A 16,450-nucleotide genomic window follows, 5' to 3' on the forward strand; every position below is an offset into this window, starting at 1 on the left:
GCATGCACCAGGTGTCACAGACCCGCTTTGCAGGCACTTCCCACAAATCCTCAGTCGGTGCCACTCCCATGTCCCTCTGAGGAGGGGACAGGGCCCAGGGGCCAGCATCGAAACCCAGCTCTGTGTCAGTGACAACTGGGGCAGACACGTTTGCATCTACTTACAAAGGGGGTATATTTTCCTCGACACTCTGAAACTGCCTCAGAAGATTTTCCTTCCACCCCCAAAGCTATGGCTTGAACTGTGTCCTCCCAAATGTCATATGTTGAAGTCCTAAACTCCAAGACCTCAGAATGGGACCATATTTGGAGTTATGCGCCTCAAAGACATCACTACATTTACAGGAGGTCTTTAGCATGGGCCCTAATACACACCGACTGGTGTCCTTAGAAGAGGAAGAGCTGAGGACCCAGGAGGGCCCAGGTAGCATGCACACAGAGAAGAGGTCACCATCTGAAGGCAAGGACAGAAGCTTCAGGCGAAACCAACCCTGCCGCCACGTCACTCGGACCTCTAGCCTCTAGCATTGTGAGACAATAAACATCTAGTGTTTAAGCCACCCTGTCCGTGGGACTCCGTGATGGCAGCCTGAGCAAATGCACACAAGGGATGCCAACAACTCATTCTGGCAAAGAACGGTGCAAAGTTTACTGCTCTGAGGTTGGGAGTGGATGACAGGTAATACGGACTCAGCACCCACCTGGCTAGCCCATTTAATTAGCCAGACAGTCCTGTTTTCTAATTTTGTCCCCATCTTCAGGTGGGTCACCCATGCTCGGAGGGGTTCAGTTGCCCCAAGACAGAGGCTAGCGAGGGGCACGGTTAGGAGGAGCCCACACTGGTCCCTTCCAGGCTGGCGGCCCCCCTCACACACACACATCTATGAGCAACTTTCCCTGTTCTCTCTGCTTGTCACAGTGTCTGAAGTAAATCTTAGGAGAGACCCAGGCGCTAAACACGATTAACACTGGAAAGAAAACAACGTTAAAGGTGGAGACCGGTAAGATTTTAGAGTTTTATAGAGAAATATACAACGAAAAATCCTCTCGTTAACTTTTTATTCTCCCTTCATTGATCCTGATTTCCTATTTTTATTACCAATTTAATACATTTACTTCTTCTTTGAACTCATATCCTTTGGGAAGACGGGTGAAATTTAAAGATCAGTACATTTACTTGGAGTTCTGTAGCTCTGATGGGTGGACATGTATACACATATGTAATCTTCTTACTTCAGCCTCTGAACAGGGTTCGACATTTTCTTCAGTTCGTATTTTCACTAACAGGTTTTCGGTGTGGTTTTAGGCCACCCGGTTTTAGACGTGGTGAGGCAGCTCCCGCAGGGCATCGGAGCTCTCTGAGGGTGGGCACCGGGCACCCCTGTCGGGCGGCCACATTCCTCCTGTGCCCCCACATGCTGCATGTCATGAACCCGTCCTTTGCCTCATTTGTCCTCAGTGGACCTGGACCGTGAAAAGCGTATTGAAGGCACAGGTCCTGGTTGGGGCCCTGTCACCCCAGCACTCATGTGGGCTTGTGGCTTCTCTCCAAACCCCACCTTCTACCTGAGGCCCTGGAGTCAGGTGACCCCCCCAAATGTCCAGTCCCCTCCTAACTGCATCCTAAGGAAAAGCTTAGAATCACCATGCCAGTTCATTAGGGGTTTCCTTTGGGCTCTGTCCACATCCTGAGAGAAAAGTCTCCTCCTTCAGGCAACGAAAACTGATTTTAAAAATGCCCAAAGACATACTTGTCACTCGAGCACCCAGTGCCCAGGCCGAGAGGAGCAGGAAGACACGTGGATTTCTGAGCCCTTTGTTGGAAGCAGATCCCTGTGGAGGGATGAGGGAGGGATGGCAGGGGGTGACTAGTCTTGTGCTCAGAGAGCATAATGACACCTTCGCTGACGGCAGCAGACAAAGGTTGCCATGGCAAACCCGCCAAGAGGCAGAAGGAAGCACTGGTGAGAGCGGAGCTGGGCCGCTGATGCTGTGAGCAGAACTGCCCCTTCGTTTCCTGGGTGTTGTCACGCCACACATGGCAGGAAATTGGCTTTTCTTCCATGAGAGCTTTCAAACCCAATTAAGAGACCACTTTGCAGCCCTGTTGGCCCAGCTCAGAGGACGACTTGCCATTTGACTCAGACGCCTGTCCGTGTGCCTGTGCAGGCAGCTCTGAGGGGCTCAGCATCCCCTGCAGTGGGGGCTCCAGGGCAAATTACAGACAATCAATCAGCCTCGCCAGCTGGGAAGGGAACACAGACACAGACACGTTGTCTGCTCTTGTCCAGCAAACCGAGCAGATTAGGCTCCAAGGAGGAGAATGTTGAATCCCTGGGCCAACAGGTGCCAGGATTAATCCCATCCCATGCCAGGGCTGCCATTGTCTCTGGAAAATGAGCACACCGCAGCCCAAGCAGGCACACTGCTGCACACTGCCGTGATTGGCGTGGCACCACAGGCCCCGCACGTGGCTGTATGTGCTCGCTTCTGACAGGCCTGTGCTCTCGGGCCGGCTACACTACCTTTCCGGGGCTCACTTTCCTCCTGGACACAAAAGATTGTCTATAATGCAACCAGCCCTCAATAATATCTGGAGGCTGAAAAGTGACAACCCAAAGTTCCACGAAATAGGTGTGCCCCTGGAGAATCAGGGCTAATGGACCAGGACTGGAAGCCGCCTGCCCCACCAGGATGAGCGGACGGGGCACAGATGGGGGACGGTCTGTGCCGCGGCCCCCTTACCCTTCCCAAGGCCAGAAGGGCATGTGGACGTGCTGTCTCAGTGTGTCGTCTCTGTCCCCAAGGTTGGCCAGGCTGCGTAACCTGTGACCAGGAGGAGACTGCCCGGACCTGAAACACTTTGCATTTGTGAGGACGTGAGCGTTGCTGTGCTGTTAAGTGCCAGCCTGGGTCACAGCATCACATGGAAGCTTTGCCGGCCTCGCAGCCAGTGTTTGTCATCAGCTTCCCGCTCAGAATCAGTGACGTGATACGGAAAGCCTGAGAGGCAGATGAGGACAGAGCCAGTGGGTCTAAGCCTGGCCACAGCGGCCCGTTGGTCTGGAGAAGTCCCATCCGTCACAGCACGTGGCCTGTTTAGCAGAGCGGGGCTGGGATCTCTGCATCAGAACGACCTGAGGTGCACGACGGAATGCACATTCCTGGGCCCACCCAAAACCTGCTGAATCCAACTGCTAAGGGCAGTTCCAGGTCCCCACAGTGACTGATATATCCTGTGTGGCCGGCAAAATAAGGACCAGTCAGAGGTGTCCATGACTTAATCCTGGAACTTGTGACTATTTACCTGACCTGGAAAAGGGGATCTTGCTGATGTGATTAAGTTAAGAATCTCAACCCGGGGGATTATTTTGGATTAACTGGATGGACCCAATCTAATCACATGCACCCTTAAAAGTGGAGAGCCGTCCGTTGTCAGATGGATAAATAACTGTGACCGTGAAGGAAGGGTCAGAGAGATGCAGCCCTGCTGGCTTTGAAGATGAGGGAGGGGACATGGCCAAGGAGTATAGGAAGCTTCTAGAAATTAAAAAAGTCAAGGAAAGATTCTCGCCTGTAGCCTCCAAGGTGTCAGGCTTAATTTTAGCCCAGGAAGACCTGTGTCAGATGTTTGACCTACCGAACTCTAAGATGACAGATTTGTTTTGTTGGAAGCCACTAGAATTTGGTACAGCAGCAACAGAAAACTGACATTCGGGAGTTGACAAATGCCGGTCTGGCTGAGCAGTGTCAGGTCCGGAAATCAGGAGCTTGCTTCTGGTGTCCTTTGGCCACACCAGCCAGGTGGCGTATCCGTACCTCAGTGCTCTCAGTGGTCCAGCGGGCAGAGTGACAGCTGCCTTGATTAGTTCTTGCAGCCTTTGAGAAGGCAATATCGGAAAAGGGAAATCCCCTTTTGTTTCAAAGTAAACAGCGCTTTCCAATATTATCATCATATACTTGATAAGAGGCAAGGTGGCTGGGAGGGTGGTGGGCTCAGTAGAGTCCATCTTCGCTGCTAGGAGATAAAAAAGCACAGAGCCCAAGTCTTCTCAGAGGCATTTGTGCTGCAGCCCCCGGTGGAGCAGACAGACACACTGCCGTCACTGCCATTTGTGTCTGCCGCGTGCCCTGACGTATGCTTTGGCACATAGTCTCTCTCAAGGGTATGTGCCAGATGAAGAGAATGAATTAAATTGGTGCATAGAAAAGGCAGCACCTTTAGGTGAACTTCTGGCTCCCATAGGCCCAGCACTTTCTAGAAGCCTTTGACGCGTGTGACCACAGCTGCCATTGTCTCACTGAGGACAGCCCCACGTGGTGGTGAAGATCATGGCTTTGCCGTCACACAGATGTGGGCTCAGACCCCACCTCTGGGACTTAGCACCTGGGAACCTATGGGCAAGTTACCTCCCTTCTCCGTGCCTCAGTTTCCTCACAGGTACAATAGGGCGATCGAAATGGCCTCGAATTCATGTTGCTGTTGTGAGAATTAAGTAACATCTGGAAAGTGCTCAGGCAGGGTGGCTGGCAACTGGAACCCAACACCAATGCCAGTTGCTGCTGTGTTTCTTACTAGGCACCTGCTAAGTGACAGCCACCATTCTGTGTACCACGAATAGGGCCCTGGAGGACCTGGTATCAAATCTAGATCTGGTTTTCCTAGCAGCACTGCCCTGCTCACTCTCCAGAAGAAACAGGAGGACACCTCTTTTTTCTGAAGCCGTGGTCCCTCTGTGGAACCAGCACCCCAGAGAGCTGGGTCCCCCACCCTCCCCACCTTACCTGGATCACCCCACCCCCTTCGCCAGCTTTCTCGGCCAAAAACGCCTCTGGCAGCTGCAGCATCTTCCCCAGCCAGTCCATCATCACCGTCTCCAGCTCTGTGCAGGCCGGGCTGGCAGCCTGTTGTGGAAGGGAGGGTGGGAATTAACCACAGGCCAGCTGCCCTCCGCTTCCTGTCAGTTTGATAAAGGGATGTGACAGATAGGAATACTCCATCACTGCTGTCACTTATATTTTATCAATTTAACAGACGGTTTTAAACATTTTCAGGAGGCCCATCAGGGGTGGGAATTCAGATGAGGAGGTGAATCTTGGAGAGGCAGGGAGAAGCAGTGGCGGAGACGGGACCCGCAGACCGGGCTGGCAGCAGGTCCCCTCCTTCCGTCTAGGGCCCTCAGGCATTACTGGGATGATCTGGGCCGGCATGGTGCTGAGAGCCTGGCCCGCGAGTGTCCTCGTTTCTCCCATACTTGAGATTGGAGGAAACCACAGTTTCAGACCCCAGACCTGCCACTGGAAGCCCTGTGCCCACTGTGTGCAAGGGTTTGCACATGTCCACTGGGGAGCACGTCATCCTCCCCCACCTTTCTCTGCCACAGTTCTCTAGGGGCTGGTGTCGGAATAAGGGGCCAGGTCATGCAGAATTTCAGGAGCAGCAGCAGGGTTTCATCTGCCACTTGACCCATGTTAAAATTGTCCAATCCCAGATGCTATGAGAATGCCAGGAGCATGTTTCAAACAGGTGCTCTGACCAGCACTCCTGAGAGAATGGGGGGTGGGGAGCTGGGGGGGGCGTAGGCCGTGGGGATGCCCCAGCACCACGTGCTTCTCAGTTAACCATCAGTTTACTCACAGAAGGATCTAGAAAGCCTCCTGGTTGGACCCTCGTCCACAGTCACAGTGAGTCTAAGGGGACTGGACCAGTCAGGAGGTATCCTCTAGGTGGCTGAACCGCCTGGGAGCCTTGGGTAGGTCACTGGTCTTGTGTTTGAGTCTCTCGAGATGGTGCTCTAAGGACTTTCCTGCACACGGAGGGCAGTTCGCCTTGGCCGCCTGAGGATGGACTAAGCCCTCCCCCCACCCCGCCATGCGTTTGCCACCGTGCTGCTCAGGGCCTCAGGTCCACGTGTCCACCAGCTCCCGAAGCGCCCCAGGTTAGAACGACAGAATGCTCTCCTGCTCGTCCGCCCCCTAGAAGGGCCCTTCCCATCCCAGCGAAGCCCAGCTCCAGGCAGAAGAACCTGCACTCACTGTTAGTGACCCCACACTTGGCCAGCACCACAGCCTAGAGATGGCGTGGCAGCTCTCCAGGGTCCCAGAGGAATCAGACTGTTCTCAGAAAGAACAGACACAAGAGGGGATCGAAGCCGTATCACCCTGAAGGGACAGGTTGGCTATGGACCAGCAGATGGAGTCTGCTGCGGTATCTAAGGAAACAAAATCACCTTCAGAAGGGGGCGTGCTCCACAGATACGAAGGAAGGTCATCGAGGTCACAGAAGCTGTGGCCATACTGCCTCCTCTCCCCCGTGGAGAGGGTGGCCTCGGACAAAGGAGCAGGGCAGAGAGCTGGGGGACGCTCCGACCCTTCCTGAAGGGCTGCAGTTGCTGACCCCACTCCAGCAACCTGGGACATATGGGGGGTGGGGAGCAGGCAGCGACAGTCCCAGTGCTGGACACCATGTGTTCATAAACTGCCCTCTCCTTCCCGCGCCTCAGGCCCTGATTCAGTGGAGTCAACACATGAGTCCCCTCAGCGCCGAGGGACAGGCAAGTGGACACTCGGACCCAACAGGCCAAGGGTAGACCTTCACCTTGAAGTTCCCACAGGGTGAGCAGCCAGGGAGCCCTGACACAGTGGGGGGGCATCTCTGTGTCCTCGCTGTGCCTCTGGGGAGCGGGCGTCCAGCCTGTGGGGCTCTGCTGGGAGCAGAGCCACAGGTAGGGCCAGCCCCGCCCCCCTTCTGAGCAGGACTCTTTCTAGCATTTTGTCCCCAAATGAGATGGGGCTGGGCTGGTGTGTGGGGAGGCAGGAGCTGGCCCCATTGCCAGAGCTGCCTGTTCTGCATCACCGGCATTCCTCATGGGTGGGGCCTGTCCCTGAGAACAGATGGGATGGGACATGGGCAGTGGCATTTCTCAAACTGCAGATCACCTGGAACGCCTCCGGGCGCTTGGTGGAAATGCAGATTTCCAGGCGTGGACTGCAGAAACCCAGGACAGATTTTAATCCAAAGCACAGCTGTGCAGGATTGCCTTTTGGTGGATAACCTTCCAGAACCATCTCTCTATTTCCCTGTGTTTCACTTCCTTATGAGGCACTCTCTCCAGGGGATGAATCCCTCTCCACTCCCACAGGGGCACTGCCACCTGATGTCACCCTCTGAAGCCAGGTGCATGTCCCCATAGCAGGGCCCCTGGGTCACCCCGTCACTCACCCAGGAGAAGCCGATGCAGCCGATGGCTCCACATAGCATGTCCGCGAGCATGGCTGGGTACGAGCTGGCCGTGGGAAAGTAGGCAAAAAAGTAGGGGCTGTGCCAGTGGGTCACCTGCATGGCAGACAGGCGGTTACTTGGGTACAAGGGGAACCCCCCTGCAGCCCAGGACCCAGGACCCTGAGTTTGCCACAACAAGTGAGTTCTCTCAACAACACTGTATTTGAAATTCTGGGCAGGTGTGCTTGTCAGGTGCAGCTTGCACTCGAGGCTCATCTCTTTGTGTTAGAAGCCTGGTTTTCTAAAGTGCTCCCCAAAAACAGTGTATATCAGAAAATTCACGAAAAAGGACTGATTTTTGAGGTTTCTTCAACTGGCCTTACTGCCACCTCCTTCCCTCCAGCCCAGCATGGCTCCAACATCCCTCAGATGCCTGGTCCCCTCTGTGCCCCAACCCTGCCAGGCAGCAGTGAGGCCACACCTGGCATCAGAAGCAGGAGGGGACATGCAGGTACACCCTTTCAGGGGATGGGAAGACCTGCGAGGTGACTGTGGCTGGCTGGGAGAATCTCAGAGTCTAGGAAGAAGATCGGGGTTGGGGGAGAGAAAATGTGGGGGTATGGCCCAGTTTTTGCTTCTTTAATTTCTTGTCCATGACATGCCTGTCATATGAGAGCAGAATAAATCCCTGAGGACACCCCCACCCCTCAGAGGAGGAGGGGAGGTGCCAGGCATGGTCATTCAGTCTCCACTCGGGTTACAAGCTCTTACTTGTTGTCCAGGAGACACGATCCAGCAGCCTGTCCCCCCCCCCCAACCTCAGCACTCTTTAGCCCAGCAGCGCATATCGGCTGCATGGGGGCTGGGGCACCCCAGGACAGCCAGCTGCTTGGATTTTCCGGGGGACCTCAGGCCGCGGAAAGCACCTCTCTGAGCACACACATCCTCTCAGGTAAAACAAAGTGCGCCCCCAGTGTGTCCCCCAGTGTGTCCTTCACCAGGCCTGTCTCAGACTCTCCCAGCCTGTGGGGGTGTTCCGCCAGCGTTAGTCACTTTGAGTCTGGGCCAAAAGGCAAACATTCCTTCACGGATAACACCAGTTATTAACTGTCCATTGTGAGCCGTGGCATGGAGACCCCAGAGTGTGAAGGTAGCCAACTGGGAGGGCTCCCACACCAGGAGAGTTCAGCAGGGTTTGTGGTCATGGGGACTTAAGACGGGGTCCCACTGCAACTCGGCCACCCCCACATCTGCAGGATGGGGGCAGGGAAGGCCCCTGGGAGGACAAAGCGATTCAGCCTGGTGAGGCATGGGGGGGCAGGAGCAGGGGTTTCCCAGCAGAGGAACGAGCAGGGGGGCTGTGGGGCTGTGAAGGGCTGGGAAACGGTCTGGGGAGGGGGGCACTCAGCTCAGCTGGAGCTTGCAGGGCTGAGGCAGGAGAGGCTGGGGGAGGGCAGAGAGGGCCGTGAGGAACAGCAGGCTCAGTGGCCAGGCCCACAGTGTTTTCAGGGGCCTGGAAAATATTGTAATTTCATTTAAAAATCAAAAGGAAAAAGTAAACATTCAGATCAAAGAAAAAAGGTCACTCCATAGTGTTAATACGAGTACTCTCAGCAATGTATTCATGGAGCATAATTTTCCGTGTTTCTGGGGGGGAGGGGCCCACAGGAGCAGAGTGTGACCAGGGCCTCCCGGCCCCTTCCAACCCTGGAGGCCTCTCTCTACCTGCCCTGACACCTGGGAAAGGACAAGAGTGATTCTTGTCTAGGACACCAGCACCTTTTCTTTCAGTCTCAACGAACACTCAGCACTCCAGATGGCTGTCCCTACACTAGCCATCCAGTCGCGCCCAGAGATCTTAGCTGCTCTCCCTGCAGTCACACAGGGAGCACCAGGCGGGCTGGCATTCCCCCCAGGGCCCTGCCCCCAGCCGTGCACATCCCGCACAGCTCTGCATGATGAGTGCCCCCATCTAACCGCGTGTGAAGAATCCCACAGTCTCTCGTACTCCCCGTGTGGTCCGCAGTTTTGTGTCCCCCAATTCCTCTGTGGAAGCCCCAGCCCCCAATGCGACGCTTTGTTGGGGGATGGGACCTTTGGGGGTGATTCGGGTTTGATTAGATCATGAAGTGGGCCCCTCCGCGGGGAGGAGGCTGCCATATGCAAGCAGGAGCCGGATCTGGGGGCACACTGATCTGGGACCCCAGCCTCCGAGCCCAGAAGCGAATGTTTGTTGTGTGAGCTGCCCAGCGGCGACCTTTCGTATGGCAGCTGGAGCAGACCGGGACCCCACCTGCTGACATTTAACCTCCCCCTGGAGGGGCTGGAAGCCCAGGGCTTAGTGTGTTTGCACAACCTCTCAGAAAGAACAACTTCTCCGTGAGAACCAGACCCTGCGCTTGGCTCAGAGCGCAAATGTCAGGGAAAGTCTCCTGGGAGGAGGGAGTAAGAGCAGAGGGCTGGATCCCAGGCTGCTGAGCAGTGACGTCCCAGGGTTGGGCCCCTCCTGCCCCCTGCTCACTGGTCTAGGCGTTGCCGTCCTGTCTGAAAACGAGGGGAAGGGATTGAGGACCTGAGGCCGCCCTGCCACGCTGACACTGCAGGCGAGCTCCCTGCAGGGAAGCTTTGTGTGCACACAAAACTACAGGGTGCTCCTGTGGCCGACAGGCCCTGGTCCTGCGACCCTGTCTGCAGCCCCTCCGAGCACCATACGCCAAGCTCAGCTTCTGCAGACTCCACATCGCCCATGCTCAAATAAAATAAATAAACCATTTCTTACACAGAGCGTCTTACCCTCTGCCAGACACAAAATTGTAGGAGAATGCTTCATTTTGAGCGATGGACTTACTTGAAAGCAGCCACCAGGGTCTTTCCTCCTGCAACCACCATGACCATATGCCGTATACCGGGGTCTCAGGGCAGGGGACTGACCTGGGGGCTGCAGGGAGAGCTCACTCACTGCCTGGAACACAGCCTGTGGTGGAGTTCTGGCTCTGTCAGTTAGTAGCTGTGTGACCTAAGGCTAATTACCTAACCTCTCTGGGCCTCGGTGGCCTGAGCTGTAAAATGGAAATGGTAAGGGTTTCTGCCCAATGGGATGGTGGTGAGGAGTAGGGGAAATAGTACATGTGAGTCACCTGACACCCAGCATTAACCCCAGTCCTTCCGTTTCCAACCTTGACACACTTACTCCTGGCATGATTATCTTCTCAATGTCACTCACGATATCCTCATACTTGTCTGGCTCCTGGGGAGCGGAGGTGGGGATCAGGGGACGTAGGTAGCCGGGTTCCACGTCGGGATAGACCTGGCGTCCTTCAATACCTTCTATGTAGTCAGCCACATAATCCACCATCTCTTTCCCTCTCCTTCTGAATTCACTGGCATTCATGGTGACTGGGCTTTGGCAGAGGTGAGAACTGTACAGAGAGAAAAAAGAAATCAATGGGCCAACATGAACCTTTAAACTGCAGTAGGGTGAGTCCAAGCAAACCGACTGCTAGGGTCACCTGGGTGATGCCCTAAATACCCCAGGGGCCACCACACCCCAAGTCAGGAGTGTCTTGGTGTAGAAATTACCCCTGCTCATTCACAGAATGTGAAAGAATTCATGAGACTCTAAAAAGTGAGAAAGCAAGGAAAGACTTATTGGAAGTCAGGAATAGAGAGAGAGAGGGAGAAAGAGAGAAAGAGAGAGGGAGAGAGAGAGAGAGAGAGAGAGAGAGAGAGAGAGAGAGAGAGAGAGAGAGAGAGGGAGGGAGTTCTGTTTGGAAGAGAAATACTGGCAGAGGGAGTTTCGCCAGGGCAGTCTGATGGAGAGAGCTGCAGTGGGTTTCTGTTTAGCTGGGGGTTTATATTTTTCCATGCAGGATGTAGAGTGCTCATCTGCTTGCAGGGGGGCTGCCATTATAATTGTCTTCTCCTGGGAACTGCCCTGCTCCCTGCTATGATGGCAGTCAGCTTGCAGGGGATTGCGGTTGCGACTGGGAACTGTTGTGTTCCCACCTGTGATGGATGGAAGGTGCTTTTCAGCTCACAAATGCAGTGCTGGCCCGGGGATTCAGAGCCAAGAGGTTAAGTTTTAAGCTCGTTCCTGCCAGCTCACAAGCCCGCCCCTGTTAACTCTTTACTTGTCTCATCAAGAAGTGCTTTCCTTCCATGTCTGGATGGCATGGAAGTGACACTGGATCCTGAGACTGTGGCAAAATGCTTCTACTACTCACCAGCTACTCAATTGAAGACAATGCTACGTCTTGTTCTTTCGTTGTCTACACTGGTGAAATGGACACACATTCATTTTCATGGTCCATCTCAAGTTAATGACAACCACTGTTCTGCCTTGCCCCTTCCTAGCTGCTGGAGAAAGTGATTTTAACCGTCTGAGCCTCTCTCCGCATCTGAGAAATGAAGATAAGAATGTTGGCCTCAGGAAGGAACGAAGGCATAATCACACCGCATGTGTGAAGCACCGAGCCTGGGACAACGTACCCCTGTCAGGGCTCGAGTCTGCATCCATTCTCTGCCTTCCTCACCAGACAGAGACGCACCTCCATGTACAACCTACATTTCAGAAATAATGCTTTCTTTGCTAATCGTATAAGTAATATACAGGCAATTCTGGTTATCCGTGGTAGCACGGAACTATAGAGTCTCCAAGAACACGGAATTAACAGACACTGAGCCATGGCTCCTTATGCCGGGCTAGGTCCCTGCAAGTCACCGGTCACGTTGTTATCAACCGATCAATACACAACCTTTCTAATGTGTGTTTTTTAATGACAGTTTAATATACATTGGTTCATTAACTTAGAACTCATGGCCAACAGCACCGTAATACATGCCTGAGTGAAGCTTATCTACACATGTATTCTCTGCATATAGCACGTCACAGCCTTCTTGTATGTAGGAACCCTAGACAGCACTTCAGCACTATATTTGCAGATCATTTTAAACAGTGACATAACCAAGAATAATACCAAAACATGTAGAATGTGGCACCAAAAAGACTACTTGTTGAAAAACAAGGCAGAGGGCATTGCCTTGTTCGAGCTCAGCTGGGTGACTCAAATTTCCCATCCCGCGGTATATGTGCAAGTCCATGAATGGCCACAAAAGCACCACAAGTATTGACTTTGGGATTACAAAGGAATTTTAGCAAGTAGGTGAATTTGCATATAGGGAATCTGTGGATCATAAGAATCGACTATATTTTGAAAACAGGAAACTTGAACACCACAAAAAAAAATATCCACCTAGAATCCTATGACTCAAAATTCTGGCACGTGTCCTCCCAGAATGTTCCCTATATTTGTAAGAGACAATTGTATGCTAAGCAAGGGATGCATTCCTGAATTCCTGCCATAGTTCCAAGCTTTATAATTCAAGACTGACATTCCCCTGGGGGACAATTCTACATCCACTATAAACAGCGTGGGTGATAATCTCGATATCATATTCCCAGAACTTGTTCTTTGTTTCCCATTGTCTGTGCTGGGTTTTTGTTTTGTTTTGACAATTTTTATGACGTTAAAGGTGTTTCAGAGAGATTATTCGCCAGAAACTTGTTAAACACAGCAAGACAGATCTTTTTTAAAGACTACTGCAATAGGGGAGAGAGAGTAAATTTAACTCCCGATGTCACAGAGGCAAGCACGGATTGATAGCCAATGGGAAGGGTAAGAGGGTGGATGGAAACTTACTAAAAGCAACTTGGACAGGTGTCCGGAGTAGAGGAAGAGCTCCACTGGGCATCCAAGGTAGAGGCGTCCTGGATAAACTGGCTTAGCAGGATTCTCTGACAAAACTGGGCTCATCATGATAAAGTGGGGACCTCGCTGGTAAGAAGCCTGACTGAAGAGGGTCTTTGTCAGCTGTGAATCAGCTTGAAGTTGCCTTTCCTTTCCTGAGCATTCTGTCCAATGTTCTTTGTTCAGAGTGTTCTCGGCTACACAAACAGTGTAGCTGACATGAAGGGAAGGTTTTCGGTTCTTTAAGGCTGATTATTATGTCGACTCCCCTATTTCAATGTTATTGGGTACATTTTTTTATCTGGTGAATGTAGGCGTGACAGCAGTTAGGATATAAGATAAGATTCTGAGTTACAGCCACAAGGAATGACAAAATAACAGCAGGAGAAAAACTAAAGTGCATGTTTGAAGTTCCACTGCATCTTTGTATGTCATAGCCCAGGGCCAAGAAAAGTTCTGCTTATCATCCAAATGTCATGCCCTGTTTCCAAAGCATCTCGGTGCAAAGCCACACAGCTTGGAATGTGTAGCTTCCAGTTTCTAATCCCCTGGGCCTGCAGCCTTCGAAATTAAGCTTTCACTTGGAATGACTGACAATTTTGAATTTTGCACATAGAGTAAAATTTGGTTTTCCATCAAGTGGAAATATTTCATGTTGACATGGTTCGCATGCAACCCCAAACTGAATCCAACTGCAGGTCTTTTTGCCTGCTTGCTTTTTCCACTCGGCCATTAAGAGCACATTTCCCATGACTTCAAATCCTTTTCTGTGGCATGATTTCTCGGGATCGTGTGGTGTTTCACAATTGGAATGTCCAGTATTCACAGTGTGCATTGGTGAACATTTGGGTCATTTCAGATTTTCACCTCATGGCCGACACTTGATGATCGAGAACCAAGGTCTCTGACTCAATGTTTATTAGCTGCACGACCTGAAGTAAACGGCTATTGTGGTCGATGTCAACTAAAAACAAAAATCATGATAACAGTACTACCTCAGGTAACTTTTTTGTGATAATTTGATAAGTACATGGGGACAGCCTAGCACAGATGCACAAAATAAGCATTCAATAAATTAGTGATTAGCTTTTCTATAAAACACAGATGTGCAACCTCATATTTAAATTTCTGCACCTTGGTTTGCATTTAAAGTTTGTAAAAGGAAGAACGTATATTATAATTTCTTATAGAGAAATACATTGTTAGCGTTCCTAAATTATATGGCCAAATTTGTCCTCAGAATTTTTATTTATTTATTTATTTATTTATTTATTTATTTATTTATTTATTTATTTTGATTTACCAAAATACTCCCCCACCGGGAGTGAATGAGAATCGTCCTTTTGCCAGACAATCACCAACATTGGATGTGAGTTCTCATTTTAGGCTTTGCAAGTCTGATAGGCATTAATGATTTCACTTTACTTTTATTAATGCGGTTCAACAGTTTTCCCACAACCTCTTTGCCATTTGCAGTGACGTTTGCATGAATTGCTCGTTCATTGCACTCTTTTCCACTAATTTTATTTAATGGCAAAATCTCTAATATGTGCACCCTGATGTCTGATAGATTTTGCAGACGGTTTCTTCATTTATGTTTGACCTAATTTTGCTTATAATTTTACTCTGACCTATAAAAATGTCAGTGTTTATGTAGTCAAATTTCATGTTCTCGCCTTTTACAACTCGTACAGTGTGGGTGACTGTTACAAATGACTTTTAAAAGAAATATCCGAGCAACCTCTCTTTGTTCAACTGAGGGTCAATGCACGCAATGCACAGGTGAAGACGCACAGTGAGGTGCCGTGTAAGGTTAAGGAAGACGTGTGGGTTCTGGGGGCACCCGCTGCTTCCGCCTCACGGCGATGGAAGAGCCCAGGTGGCCAACACAGGATGCCTCAGGGAAAAACACACACACACCAACGTGTCCCCAAAAGAAAAAGCCCCAAACTGTAAGATGACACCCGGTTATTCTCTGCTGCTTATTTCCCACAAAGACTTTCTTAGGAGGCTCTTGACGCAAAGCCAGAGAATCTTGTGCTCATTTTGTAGCTGTTTGATTTTTTTGTGCTCCCAAGATGGGCAAATATTGACTGGAAGATGTAGCTGACGATAGAGGCTATGACTGATGCCTCTCCAGGCCCTTGGAACAACTTCTGTTGACATGTGGTGGCGGTGGCGGTGCTGGCCAGCAGCTGTGCTCCCCGGCATTTTACGGGCAGCCCCGTCCACACGGCACGGGGTGGTGAGCCCGTCTCAGGCTGGAGGACTGGCCCGACATCTCCTCCATCTGTGAGGGGCACAGCACAGGCCCCGCCCCAAGTGCTCAGGGAGGTCTGTGTGCCCGTGCGCGCCCACACACCTCCTGACTGACTGGGGTTGCTTGTTTTGGGTGATTTATCATCCCACTGACAGCCTCTGTTAACCGAGGCCTTCCCCAGTGGAGCAGGGTCCTCAGCTCTTCCTTTTTTCTTTATGAGCACCAACCACAGACCCTGGAGAACCATGAGGACTGTGAACATTTCCTGGATGAGGGAGGAATGAGTGAAAACCTTTCGGTCCTCTGAACATTGTGTTGCTCAAATGTGCTGCATTACACCCTACTCTCTGTCTTTAAGACAGCCAGAACCACCAGCCCGCACATGTCCGCCACAAAGAAACCATAGGAGACCATTATGGCCCAGAATTCAGAACAGAATTAGGATCCACCCCCACCCAGGCCTCTCGAGTCCAGTTCATGCTCAGCCTCTGGCCTTCCAGGCCCAGTACCAACTAGGCCTTTGGCTTTCAACTTGAACTTGGACTTCCCTCTCCTCGGGCCCCAGAAGTCCCTGAGGTCTGAGTTGGAAACACTCCCCTTCCTGGACCACTAGAATCTAACTCCCACCACAGTGATTGGCCAGAACCCAACCAGGCCCTCGATGTTTCATTAGCAGTGGGGGTGGCATTGAGCGTGTGGGACCTTGATGCAGAGCTTTTGTGGTGACACACACCCGAAATGCACGGGACCAGCCAAGTCCACCGTTTGAGTGCCTGGTCAATCAATCCCTCTGGGAAGGGGGGGCCACAGAGGCACTGAGTCTGTCCGTGGTTCTGCCTATTGGTGCAGTCAGCCACGGTCTCGCTTCAACCCTGGGGCCCTGCAGACCGCGGTCAGTCTTTCCTGGCTTTCATTTTCTGTCTTGATAAAAAAGAAAGTGTTTACGTTCATTTTACACTATTCCAGGAAAAATGAACCATAAATCATGACTCAAAAAACATGTGTGCTTCTGGGACTGGGGGGCTTTGCCTTTCTGTTTTTCCCTGGAGCACAGAAGTATCAATCCAGCACAGAACTAATTTGACTGCTTTTCCCCTGAATCAACTGGTTTCTTGATGAGTATTTTTCTCTGTGCATACAGGAGCATAAATAAACCCAGCAGGACTCAAGCTTCCAGCTAAGACCATCAGGAAGTGTCTAGCAATGAGAAGTTTCTAATGGT

At 51.6% G+C, this 16,450-nt stretch overlaps 1 protein-coding gene across 8 annotated transcripts in view; it reads right to left on the reverse strand.

The window, feature by feature from the left end:
* The window catches only part of DDC (dopa decarboxylase), a 54,638-nt gene that overhangs the window by 25,918 nt on the left and 12,270 nt on the right, over window positions 1–16,450 (reverse strand). For 7 of the 8 annotated variants that reach the window (XM_033088166.1, XM_033088163.1, XM_033088164.1 and 4 more), the window contains exons 2-4: window positions 10,412–10,640; window positions 7,222–7,335; window positions 4,785–4,904 (exon numbers count right to left, since the gene is read on the reverse strand). In XM_033088166.1, coding sequence (XP_032944057.1) covers window positions 4,785–4,904; window positions 7,222–7,335; window positions 10,412–10,612 — 435 coding nt within the window. In that variant the 5' untranslated portion in view covers window positions 10,613–10,640. Of the gene's footprint in view, window positions 1–4,784; window positions 4,905–7,221; window positions 7,336–10,411; window positions 10,641–12,920; window positions 13,168–16,450 lie in introns of those variants that run through there. The other variant, XM_033088165.1, reaches the window with a different exon arrangement.

Source organism: Rhinolophus ferrumequinum, chromosome 20, assembly GCF_004115265.2.
Source record: "Rhinolophus ferrumequinum isolate MPI-CBG mRhiFer1 chromosome 20, mRhiFer1_v1.p, whole genome shotgun sequence".
Lineage (NCBI taxonomy): Eukaryota > Metazoa > Chordata > Mammalia > Chiroptera > Rhinolophidae > Rhinolophus > Rhinolophus ferrumequinum.